The sequence below is a fragment of the Sander vitreus genome, chromosome 16 (assembly GCF_031162955.1).
Source record: "Sander vitreus isolate 19-12246 chromosome 16, sanVit1, whole genome shotgun sequence".
Taxonomy (NCBI): Eukaryota; Metazoa; Chordata; class Actinopteri; order Perciformes; family Percidae; genus Sander; species Sander vitreus.
The window spans coordinates 1,949,982-1,962,481 of record NC_135870.1 but is presented as its reverse complement, the minus strand read 5'-3'; the positions used below and the strand labels follow the sequence as shown (position 1 = coordinate 1,962,481).

Below are 12,500 nucleotides of genomic sequence, written 5' to 3'. Positions count from 1 at the left end.
GGGTCACGTGGTAACCTTCAGGAAGTGAAGTCATGTCTGATTTGAACCCAAACCTCCATCTTTTTATCAACTTAATGTAGTAGTTTTGGTCTTAAAGAGACAGGCGCTAATACGAAGCGTTTCAGACAGAGGGTGAATACAGATATATTCAGACAGACTAGACTGGACTAGAACTGGAGCTCTGTGACTCACTGTGGAGTTGTGCAGGTTGTAAACGTCTTCATAGAGGTCTTCCTCTGTCCTGGCTGAGGGGGGTACGTCGTACAGGTCTTCCTCTGTCCTGGCTGAGGGGGGTACATCGTACAGGTCTTCCTCTGTCCTGGCTGAGGGGGAGAGAGAGAGGGAGAGACAGAAAGAGAGAGAGACAGAGAGAGAGACAGCGTTTTTGTCGCTTTTCCGACATTTTTGTTGTTGTTTTTTTTTACATTTTGTACACTTTTTTCAAGGTTTTTGTCGCTTTTGTCTACATTTTTGTGTGTTTCTTCATTTGGACTGCCGGCACCAATAGCATGTACCTCTGCTGCCTATGCCTCAGGTCGGGGGGGGGGGCCCTGTGTTTAATGAAACACGAGGAAGTAAATGACATCTACACTAAATCTCCTGACAGCCCAAAAGAAGAGTTGTTGAGTGTCTGACCTGCAGTTTGAAACGGCGAGCCTGTTGTCTCCAGGGGTTTCGGGAGGACAGAAGACAGGCAGTGCACGGAGTAGGCCGGGACCACAGCCGGAGCTGGTGAGCGAGACAGCACAGGTGAGACAGGTGAGACAGGAGACAGGTGGTGCACGGAGTAGGCCGGGACCACAGCCGGAGCCGCTGGAAGCTGAGGCTGCAGCGGAGTTTCTCTCTCGAAGGATTTCTGAGAAAGAAACGGACTCTGCAGCTTCCCTGAGACACAGAGGGAAAACATGAACACCGTTAACAATTCATTTCACACAACAGTTTCGGCACGCGTCGCCAGGTGTTATTCACTAGGGTTAGGGTTCACTAATGATTTCCCGAATCGATTCGAGTCCGATACACAAGGGCCCGATTCCATTCCATTTCCGATTGGATAACAATTTCAGTTACGATACCAGTTTAGCTTGGGTATAAGAGACAGGACAAACACACTGTAGACTACAGCCAGAGAGTAGAGTGACCATAACACAGATATACAACTATAAACCATGACAAAAAAGCCCTCTGTCTCGGACAAATTGACAGTTAAAAAGGTAAGCATCATGGGCGACGGCAAGTTTAGACACCAAAATGATTGAGACTGGAAAATAGATTGTGTGCATGACACATCGGTCCCCTTAAGTAGTAAACTCCCAGGACATGAACACCTCTTTCCTGGGTGAAAGTCTTGTGTTTTCTCCTTATCTTCTTCAGGACATGAACACCTGTTTCCTGGTGAAAGTCTTGTGTTTTCTCCTTAACTTCTTCAGGACATGAACACCTGTTTCTTGGGTGAAAGTCTTGTGTTTTCTCCTTAACTTCTTCAGGACATGAACACCTGTTTCTTGGGTGAAAGTCTTGTGTTTTCTCCTTAACTTCTTCAGGACATGAACACCTGTTTCCTGGTGAAAGTCTTGTGTTTTCTCCTTAACTTCTTCAGGACATGAACACCTGTTTCTTGGGTGAAAGTCTTGTGTTTTCTCCTTAACTTCTCCAGGACATGAACACCTGTTTCCTGGGTGAAAGTCTTGTGTTTTCTCCTTAACTTCTTCAGGACATGAACACCTGTTTCCTGGTGAAAGTCTTGTGTTTTCTCCTTAACTTCTTCAGGACATGAACACCTGTTTCCTGGGTGAAAGTCTTGTGTTTTCTCCTTAACTTCTTCAGGACATGAACATCTGTTTCCTGGTGAAAGTCTTGTGTTTTCTCCTTAACTTCTTCAGGACATGAACACCTGTTTCCTGGTGAAAGTCTTGTGTTTTCTCCTTAACTTCTTCAGGACATGAACACCTGTTTCCTGGTGAAAGTCTTGTGTTTTCTCCTTAACTTCTTCAGGACATGAACACCTGTTTCCTGGGTGAAAGTCTTGTGTTTTCTCCTTAACTTCTTCAGGACATGAACACCTGTTTCCTGGGTGAAAGTCTTGTTTTCTCCTTAACTTCTTCAGGACATGAACACCTGTTTCCTGGGTGAAAGTCTTGTGTTTTCTCCTTAACTTCTTCAGGAAATGATCACCTGTTTCCTGGGTGAAAGTCTTGTGTTTTCTCCTTAACTTCTTCAGGACATGAACATCTGTTTCCTGGGTGAAAGTCTTGTGTTTTCTCCTTAACTTCTACAGGACATGAACACCTGTTTCCTGGTGAAAGTCTTGTGTTTTCTCCTTAACTTCTTCAGGACATGAACACCTGTTTCTTGGGTGAAAGTCTTTTGTTTTCTCCTTAACTTCTTCAGGACATGAACACCTGTTTCTTGGGTGAAAGTCTTGTGTTTTCTCCTTAACTTCTTCAGGACATGAACACCTGTTTCCTGGGTGAAAGTCTTGTGTTTTCTCCTTAACTTCTACAGGACATGAACACCTGTTTCCTGGTGAAAGTCTTGTGTTTTCTCCTTAACTTCTCCAGGACATGAACACCTGTTTCCTGGGTGATAGTCTTGTGTTGAACACCTGTTTCCTGGGTGAAAGGAAAGACTAAGTAGGTTTTGTGTCTAAATCAAACCAAACTGCAACCGTTTCACAACGTTAACACCAGAATTCTCAAATAAATGTTTCACACGTGGCCCTAATCCTCTTCCGTACCTATCGGTGTTACTCAAACAAAGATCGATTTTATTTGGAGAATTGATTATATTAAACTCTAGTCTAGCAATGCCTGACCTTCCTCCATAGCGCTGCAGAGGAGGGTCTGGCATTGTGGCATCTAGTCCACACAGCATTCCTGGATGGGAGAAAAATGTGCTCTGGTTTATTGGCATTTCTTCAACCCAATCACAATTGCTGGACGGAGCCACGGCGCCTCTGCAAAACAGCCTCTGGAAGGAGCTTGTTTTGGTGGAACATGTGTACGTTCAAAAGTAGTTTTAGTCGTACAACAGAAACCTCAGATTGGACAGATAGTCTAGCTAGCTGTCTGGATTTACCCTGCAGAGATCTGAGGAGCAGTTAACCATAGTGCTCACAAATCCACCAGAGGTTAGAACGCCAACACAAAGAAAGAGGAAGGAGACGGACATCCGGCAGAACCTGAACAATCCTGGAAGTGGAACGTGGTCGATATAGACTACTTTAACCCAGCCCTGTTGTAGTTTCTGTTTACCAGGTGTGGCCGCTGTGGGAGACGGCCTGTCGTTGGACTCAAAGCTCTGCTCCCTCTGCTTGAATACGTCTCTGGGATTAAAGGACCTCTGGGAAATCAGCGATCTGGCCTCCTGTAAACGGAAGCGACAGTTAAAGAGCTGTCAATGTAGGATTTCACCTCCATAAAGTAACGGGACACGCAGGAGACAGATTTAAAAAAAGAGAAGGGTCTGTTAATCAATCGACTCACATTAGCTTTCTGCACAGACGCAGCAGAGTTGATGCCCGACTTCCTGTTTCCATTTTCCTGCTGCTTCTAAAACACAAAAACATGTCATTTGCAGATCGTTTTCGTTTGAGTATCTTACAGACAGACGCTCTAAAACAGGATAATTCTGACTTATTACAATTTATATTCCGTCATACGTCTCTTTTAACCCTCAGAACAACAACGCCGTTCGGCTCGCTGTGTTTCTCGACCCGTCAGATTTCTTTTTTAGTGATGAACCCAGATCTCTTATTCCCTAAAACTTGTTACTCACTTACGGTGAGTAAGGTCAACTTCAAGGTTCATTTTGAAATTAACTTTTTTGAGTTTTACGGACCTTAGTCCGAGATGCAATGACACCTGTGAAGTCCCGTTACCCCCAATTTCCACCAACTGCGGAACGGCTGCGGATCCCCTTCAGAACAGCAGCGGAGTCATTAGGTTTCCATTAAAGTTAACGTGTGTATTTTAACTGACTGCAGAACGGCTGCGTCCCGACTGCGTCCCAACTCAGACGGCCCTCCGGAGCTGATATGCAGAGCTTCTATTTTTCCCGGATGCTCCGCAGCAGTTCAGCACAGGGCAGATTGTGTGAGACAGGAAGTCGAGCACAGAAACAAAATAAAACACCCGGTTCATTTTCAAAATAAAATACACCGTGCTCACAGCGGATCATATTTCCCTGCACTACACCTTGAAAACGTCATAATGAGCGATCATACGTGAATTCGCGAGATCTCGTGGGTCCTCGTGACTTCAGCTGTCAGTAATTGTTATGGTCAGCTCTCTCTCCGCCCTGCTTTGGATGTCTTTTTCCTTTGTGTCTGTGTTTTGTCTGTATTTTTCCGTTTGGAGTGCTGGAGGCGTGGTCTGGAGGAAAGTAGGTCAAGGGGCGTGTCCGCTTCTACCATGCCCTGCCGATCTTCACAGCTGCAGCTAAACAGCCAGATTCAACCCAGCAGTATTTAAACCCGGGCTGATCATCCCCTCAGCGCCAGTTCGTTAACTACAACCCATGTGGTCTTGGCTCCAAGTCCCTGAAGAATTCTAGTTTTGTGCTTAAACTTACCCCGTGTCTCTCTCTAGTTCCCGCTCAGACCTGCTGCTTTCTCCGCTGTGCCTGCATGCTTCCCAGCCTCACCGTCCAGCCTCAGTCTCCACTTTGGGAAAACTACCAGTGTACTCATCTCTGCCTGTCTCCCTCGTGTCCCGAAACCACCTGGACTCTTCCCCGTCGGCTCGCCTCTATCTCGGACCAGCCAGGAGTTTTCCCCACCCTGACACAATCAACTGTGTAACTCTGAGTACACGTTGTTTAATTAAACCTTTTACTAGCAAACTTCTCTACGTTGTCTGTGTGATATCTCTGCGTTCTGGGTCAGAACTAGCTCCTAACAGTCATGGCCGCAGCCGTTCCACAACAAATCTGGACCTGGTGGGTATTGAAGGACAGCGGAGCATGGAGCCGATCAGCAGCCGTTCCGCAGTTGGTAGAAATTGCGGGTTAAGTCCTTATTTTAGTAGTTTTACGTGACTCATTTAAAGACAATCCCTGACGTTTTACTAACCCTTACTAAGTATTTTTGTTGCCTAAACTTTGGTCACATGATTAAAGTTCCTTGAGCCATTTGGGTCACGTTTAAAAACGCCCACCGTGCGGCAGTAAATAAAACGGTCATATACAGTATGTCGTTTAGCTAATATGTCGTTTGTGTTTGACGTTGTGTTGCTGTGATGAATCACCTGTCGCTGCTGCTCTCTCTCTCGTTCCTCTTCTTCTTTCTGCTTCTGAAGAATCCTTACAAACACAGAAAGCACTAATCAATGGCCGCGAGTCTTTGAATCTTTGTTTCTGCATGTTGTTGTTAATCACTAGTTACGTTTCCATCCACTTGTCAACTGAATTATCTGAAGTTCGGTGAATAAAGCTGGTGAAAGTGTGTTTCCATCCAACGTGTGAATAAAAAGCCAATAAAAACCTGTTGCGTAATGACGTCACATGCTGTTTTGTGGTCAAATTAGTACATATCGAATTGATTTGAGACATTTTAAGGTGTTTCCGTTCATTTTCGCACTGAATCAACAACATTCAAGCAAACATATGCGAACATAGTTTCTCTAGACAAACTGGATCGCGCCATCTACCAACAAATGATCAACACTGCTCAAGTTGTAATAGAGCTCATAGAGCTCATGTTCCAGCTGATAGCGACGTATCACGCTATGATAAGACAACAACGACGCTATCAACACGTTGCTGTGATGATGCAGATGTAGTAAATGCCCGACGACAACGAGGCGGGCTGTGGCGTGGGAACGACAGCGCTCCAAACAGTCCACTTCCATCTGTCTTTGTTGACACCCACCATGTGTGCAAACAGAGCGGAAATACTGGGCGGAAATGAACTACAACTTCTTCGTTTTGTGGCGGGTTGCAACCATAAAATGACCTAAAACTTCATCGCAATTCATTATTTATTCGGCAAATGACGTTTCCATCAGCGTTTATCGCATAAGCCGTATATCGTGAGGCATTTTTCATTCGATATCACTTAATTCGGATAAAAACGTGTGGATGGAAACATAGCTTGTGTCCTCCTCACTCACTTCTCCTTCTCGATCTGCTGAGCTCTCTCTTTTGTTTTCCTGTCCCGCGCCGCCGCCTGCTTCTCGTCCATCTCCCTCCTCTCCTTCTCCAACATCTCTCTCTCCAGCTCCGCTCGCTTGTTCTCCTCCCGTAGACGCACTTCTTCATCCCTCTGAAGCAGAGAGTCGTGTTACTTTTAAATCACAAAAAAACTACAGGTCATACACTCAGATACTCCAGATGAATGTGAAGAGAAACCTGAGTTTGGACCCAAAAGTCGTCCTTTTTGGTTTGTTGAATTTCCTCCACAGCGTTGGTTTTCCGATACACAGATCCCTGTTATATCAGAGGACAAGTTAATTAAGTTAGTGGTAAATTATGCTAAAACACACACGTTTTTTTGTTTCATCAAAGAAACGTAAATAACAAACATGCATTGCATGTGTTTTCTCACCACAGGTCCTCTGGGAGCGTCTCTGTATTGTGTTTCTGTCTGTTTGTGGAAGTTAAAACTGGCTCCGGACGCTTTGGCCACTTTCTCCAGGATGGCCTCCGGTTCTGCGTCTTCATCTCCGCGGGCGTTTATAGTGACATGGGCTCCCTGTGGTTACACACAAGTTAGAGCCAATCAGACTCTGCAACTTGATGTTTAGATTGTTGAAAACAGAAAACAATTTTTAAGCGGTGTTTTGACACAAAAACTATCTCCGTCCACTAGTATTCTAGTCAAGAGCAACTAAATCAAGACTAAGTCTTTGAGGGGTTGAGACCAAGACTTTGAAGAGTTGAGACCGACACAAGACCGAGACTATGAGGGGTTGAGACCGACACAAGACCGAGTCTTTGAGGGGTTGAGACCGACACAAGACCGAGTCTTTGAGGGGTTGAGACCGAGACTTTGAAGAGTTGAGACCGACACAAGACCGAGACTATGAGGGGTTGAGACTGAGACTTTGAGGGGTTGAGACCGAGTCTTTGAGGGGTTGAGACCGACACAAGACCGAGACTTTGAGGGGTTGAGACCGAGACTTTGAAGAGTTGAGACCGACACAAGACCGAGTCTTTGAGGGGTTGAGACCGACACAAGACCGAGTCTTTGAGGGGTTGAGACCGAGACTTTGAAGAGTTGAGACCGACACAAGACCGAGTCTTTGAGGGGTTGAGACCGAGACTTTGAGGGGTTGAGACCGAGACTTTGAGGGGTTGAGACCAAGACAAGACTGAGACTTTGAGGAGACAAGACCGAGTCTTTGAGGGGTTGAGACCAAGACAAGACCGAGACTATGAGGAGTTGAGACCGAGACTTTGAGGGGTTGAGACCAAGACAAGACCGAGACTATGAGGAGTTGAGACCGAGACTTTGAGGGGTTGAGACCAAGACAAGACTGAGACTATGAGGAGACAAGACCGAGGCTTTAAAGAGTTAGGACGAGGAGTGAATTGGACAGCGCTACCGTTGTTATATGTAATAAAACGAGCAACAATGTTAGTTACAAAGAATATACATATTAAATGACAAATTATTAGTTGCATTGAATTATTGATCATGTCGTGCACTGATCTGCAGCGCCATCTGGTGGGGCCCGGCCCCTAAAGGAAAGACGTCACTGCTTGATATATGACCTATGCGGCCCCTCATATAATGTATCCTCAGACTCACCTTCAGGAAGTTGGCCATGGAGCTCACATGGTTGGCACATACTCCTTTCCGAGAGTCCTTCACACCTTCACCTGTCTGCACACACACACACACACACACACACACACACACGTAAGACTCGGAAACTGATGCAAAGATATCTGTATATGTTTTGTTTTTAGAGCTGCAATGATTAGTTGAGTATTTTTCATGCAACAATGTCCGAAAATGCTGTTTTCAGCTTCTCAATTATAGGGGATTTCCTGCTCTTTTCTGTTTTATATCACATTGAACTGAATATCTTTGGGTTTTGGAAATACAAGACATTTAAAGACATCACCTCAGACTTTGAGAAACTGGGATTATTCACTATTTCTGACATTTACGCTGTAGACACGGCGATTAATCGAGAAAACAATCGGCAGATTAATGGATAATGAAAACCATTGTTGGTTGCAGCCCTATTTGTTTTACAGTTTCTTTTCAATTGCTTACACACTACAATAAAAACTTTCCCACAATTAGCAAAACCTTACACTCAAGGAGCAAAACACCGGCCTACATTTGCACATTGTCAGCTTCACACTTGTATGCATTTGACACAGACATTTATCATGATGTCATTTCCTTGCAATTTCAAAACAAAGTCTTTCAAATGAACACACCCATGAACCGATTGGTTGAACACGGCCACCAGGTGTGCACACACACTGGTGAGTAATTGTAGACCAATCAGGGGCCTGTTGCACAAAAGTAGAATGAAGAAATCCAGGATAACTGAAAAAGCGCAGCTTGACTTAGTGTGGTCCGCTCATCGCGGCTTAATCGGTTGCACGTTTGCCGAGCCAGGATGAGAAGGTGAAGCTGTGTCAGCCAGGAGGAGAAGGTGAAGCTATGTCAGGAGGAGAAGGTGAAGCTATGTCAGTCAGGAGGAGAAGGTGAAGCTATGTCAGGAGGAGAAGGTGAAGCTGTCAGGAGGAGAAGGTGAAGCTATGTCAGGAGGAGAAGGTGAAGCTGTGTCAGTCAGGAGGAGAAGGTGAAGCTATGTCAGTCAGGAGGAGAAGGTGAAGCTATGTCAGTCAGGAGGAGAAGGTGAAGCTGTGTCAGCCAGGAGGAGAAGGTGAAGCTATGTCAGTCAGGAGGAGAAGGTGAAGCTATGTCAGTCAGGAGGAGAAGGTGAAGCTGTGTCAGCCAGGAGGAGAAGGTGAAGCTATGTCAGTCAGGAGGAGAAGGTGAAGCTATGTCAGTCAGGAGGAGAAGGTGAAGCTGTGTCAGCCAGGATGAGAAGGTGAAGCTGTGTCAGTCAGGAGGAGAAGGTGAAGCTATGTCAGTCAGGAGGAGAAGGTGAAGCTGTCAGGAGGAGAAGGTGAAGCTATGTCAGTCAGGAGGAGAAGGTGAAGCTGTGTCAGCCAGGATGAGAAGGTGAAGCTATGTCAGTCAGGAGGAGAAGGTGAAGCTATGTCAGCCAGGATGAGAAGGTGAAGCTATGTCAGTGTCAGCCAGGAGGAGAAGGTGAAGCTATGTCAGCCAGGATGAGAAGGTGAAGCTGTCAGGAGGAGAAGGTGAAGCTGTGTCAGCCAGGATGAGAAGGTGAAGCTGTGTCAGCCAGGTGTAGATAGCTGGGATAAGTGCACGTTCACGGCTTTCTTAAATAGACCACGGTATCCATCACAGATTTACTGATGCAGAAATGGAGAAGACGCGTGCGGCATATGTTTAACCCGCTGAGCAGCAGCTGTTAATGGAAAATTACACGGAGGCGAAACATATAATATGCAAAAAGGGAAATACGGCTGTTGTTATCAGACAGAGAGAAAAAGCCCAACAGACAATAGCGGACCGACTGAATGCGTAAGGATTTAAAAAGATCCACTTACTAGTCACTCTACATTTTTACAAAGTTGTACACTGTGTTTTAATAGCTTTTAATATGCTTGTTATGTGTTGGTTGTATTGCTGTATCTGTTTCTATGTGCTAAATGTGCTGGTTTTACTGTAAAGTGTCTTTGAGGAGCCTGTAAAGCACTATATAATAAAATGTTTTATTATTTAGCCTACTTTGCCTTAAAAGTGAGCAGAGGGAATTAATGTTCCTCTGGACATTTACCCTGAGGACGAGGCTTAATTTCAAACCCTTATTCACCCTTATTTTACAACCATATCCACTAATCTCTATAAGCTATAATTCTAAATATCTTTCTACAATAAATGTTCATACAGAACAAACATGACTGGACAAAAACTAGAAAAAGAAGTAAGTGACTTCAATACACACTGTAAGCATATCTGTAAAACAATATAGCCTATTATTATTATTATTATTCATGTTTTTTTCTCACTCCCAGATGCGTGACGGCAGCAAAATAAAAAGATTAAGAAGCTTTGTGGCGTTCCAACACATTCCCACTCCCATCTGGTAAAACACGGACGTTTGGTCAGGTGCCGTTGTCGTCGTTATTGACGCTAAAAGTCTCCTTTAGAGTCCGCTGCACGGTGTGGGAGGATCCCCCCCCTGCCTCCCCCACGCCTCTCCACGTTGCACGGGGCATATTCACGGGGAGAGAAGCCCCTTTCCTCCGCATTGTCCCACTTTATCTCCGGTGCCAGTGCAACCATTTCTTACCATGTAAACAACTGCAATAGTAGGATTTACATCATACAAATAAAGCAGAACACATTCAGAAGACAACAGAATAACTGTTAAACACGTTTATTTTGGGTCAGAGCAGCAGCTGATTTAACACATCAGACTCCAGGATTAATCTTAGCCCGGCTGTGTTAGCCCGGCTGTTAGCCCGGCTGCGTTAGCCCGGCTGCGTTAGCCCGGCTGCGTTAGCCCGGCTGTTAGCCCGGCTGTGTTAGCCCGGCTGTGTTAGCCCGGCTGTTAGCCCGGCTGTGTTAGCCCGGCTGTGTTAGCCCGGCTGGTAGCCCGGCTGTTAGCCCGGCTGTGTTAGCCCGGCTGTGTTAGCCCGGCTGCGTTAGCCCGGCTGCGTGTAGCCCGGCTGTTAGCCCGGCTGCGTTAGCCCGGCTGTGTTAGCCCGGCTGTTAGCCCGGCTGCGTTAGCCCGGCTGTGTTAGCCCGGCTGGTAGCCCGGCTGTTAGCCCGGCTGCGTTAGCCCGGCTGCGTTAGCCCGGCTGTGTTAGCCCGGCTGTTAGCCCGGCTGCGTTAGCCCGGCTGTGCAACAGGCCCCTGATGTGCACACACACTGGTGAGTAATTGTAGACACACCAATCAGGTTTAAGCACTATAAAAATGCAGCAGGCAAGTCTAGTATTTTATGTACAGTATTTTCAGTAGTTTTTTTTACTGTAATTGTAACCTGTACTGGATACAGTATTTTATGTTTGTCTGTTGTTTGCTGAGCTAACTGTAGTAGCTGGATGAAAACTGAGACATGTTGTTGTTGTGATTCTCCATGTTGACATGTTGACTGATATATATATGATATATATATATATATATATATATATATATGTATGTGTGTGTGTGTGTGTGTGTGTGTGTGTGTGTGTGTGTGTGTGTGTGTCTCACCCAGTTTATGAGGACATATTTGGGCAGACCAGAGTTTGGATCCTGGACACGACAGAAAGCGTACATCACCTTCCCGCTGTTCAGCTCCTCCACCATCTCCTCTAATCCACCATCTGCACACACACACACACACACACACACACACACACACACACACACACACACACACACACACACACACACACACACACACACACACTGAGTACTTTTACTGCATGAAGCTGAGAAAACTTTAGATTAAAGTGTACATTGATCAGATCTTACTTCCTTTTTCTGCCAGACGGATGTCATTACTGTTCCCTTCATAAGTGAACAGCGCCCTGAAGACACACAAAGGCGTTACAAAAACAGAATATTACAAAGTACAAAGATGCAGGACTGTTCAGTCAACAAGGAAGTGAGGCTTGCAACAAACATGTATTCTCTGTAAAAAAAAGAAAAGACAGCTCACCAGTTTGTGTCCGTCAGACAGAGAGAAAAAGCCCAACAGACAATAGCGGACCGACTGAATGCGTAAGGATTTAAAAAGATCCACTTACTAGTGCCCGGCTGTTAGCCCGGCTGTGTTAGCCCGGCTGTTAGCCGGCTGTTAGCCCGGCTGCGTTAGCCGGCTGCGTTAGCCGGCTGTTAGCCGGCTGCGTTAGCCGGCTGTGTTAGCCGGCTGTGTTAGCCGGCTGTGTTAGCCCGGCTGTGTTAGCCCGGCTGCGTTAGCCCGGCTGTTAGCCGGCTGCGTTAGCCGGCTGTGTTAGCCGGCTGTTAGCCCGGCTGTGTTAGCCGGCTGTTAGTTAGCCCGGCTGCGTTAGCCACGGCTGTGTTAGCCCGGCTGCGCGTTAGCCGGCTGTTAGCCCGGCTGCGTTAGCCCGGCTGTGTTAGCCCGGCTGTTAGCCCGGCTGCTGTTAGCCCGGCTGTGTTAGCCCGGCTGTTAGCCCGGCTGTGTTAGCCGGCTGTTAGCCCGGCTGTGTTAGCCCGGCTGTGTTAGCCGGCTGTGTTAGCCCGGCTGTAGCCCGGCTGCTAGCCCGGCTGTTAGCCCGGCTGCGTAGCCCGGCTGTTAGCCCTGGCTGGTAGCCCGGCTGTGTTAGCCCGGCTGTGTTAGCCCGGCTGGTAGCCCGGCTGTTAGCCCGGCTGCGTTAGCCCGGCTGCGTTAGCCCGGCTGTTAGCCCGGCTGCGTTAGCCCGGCTGTTAGCCCGGCTGTGTTAGCCCGGCTGCGTTAGCCCGGCTGGTAGCCCGGCTGTTAGCCCGGCTG

At 46.7% G+C, this 12,500-nt stretch overlaps 1 protein-coding gene across 1 annotated transcript in view; it reads right to left on the bottom strand.

Annotated features, from left to right (window-relative positions):
• dbnla (drebrin-like a) overlaps positions 1-11,717 on the bottom strand; it is a 13,155-nt gene extending 1,438 nt beyond the window's left edge. Inside the window, exons 1-12 of the mRNA XM_078271641.1 lie at positions 11,709-11,717; positions 11,522-11,577; positions 11,258-11,370; positions 7,748-7,822; positions 6,542-6,688; positions 6,346-6,423; positions 6,108-6,259; positions 5,244-5,298; positions 3,483-3,548; positions 3,252-3,363; positions 637-885; positions 193-323 (exon numbers count right to left, since the gene is read on the bottom strand). Coding sequence (XP_078127767.1) covers positions 193-323; positions 637-885; positions 3,252-3,363; positions 3,483-3,548; positions 5,244-5,298; positions 6,108-6,259; positions 6,346-6,423; positions 6,542-6,688; positions 7,748-7,822; positions 11,258-11,353 — 1,161 coding nt within the window. The 5' untranslated portion in view covers positions 11,354-11,370; positions 11,522-11,577; positions 11,709-11,717. The remainder of the gene's footprint in view (positions 1-192; positions 324-636; positions 886-3,251; positions 3,364-3,482; positions 3,549-5,243; positions 5,299-6,107; positions 6,260-6,345; positions 6,424-6,541; positions 6,689-7,747; positions 7,823-11,257; positions 11,371-11,521; positions 11,578-11,708) is intronic.
• Between the last annotated feature and the right edge of the window lie 783 nt (positions 11,718-12,500).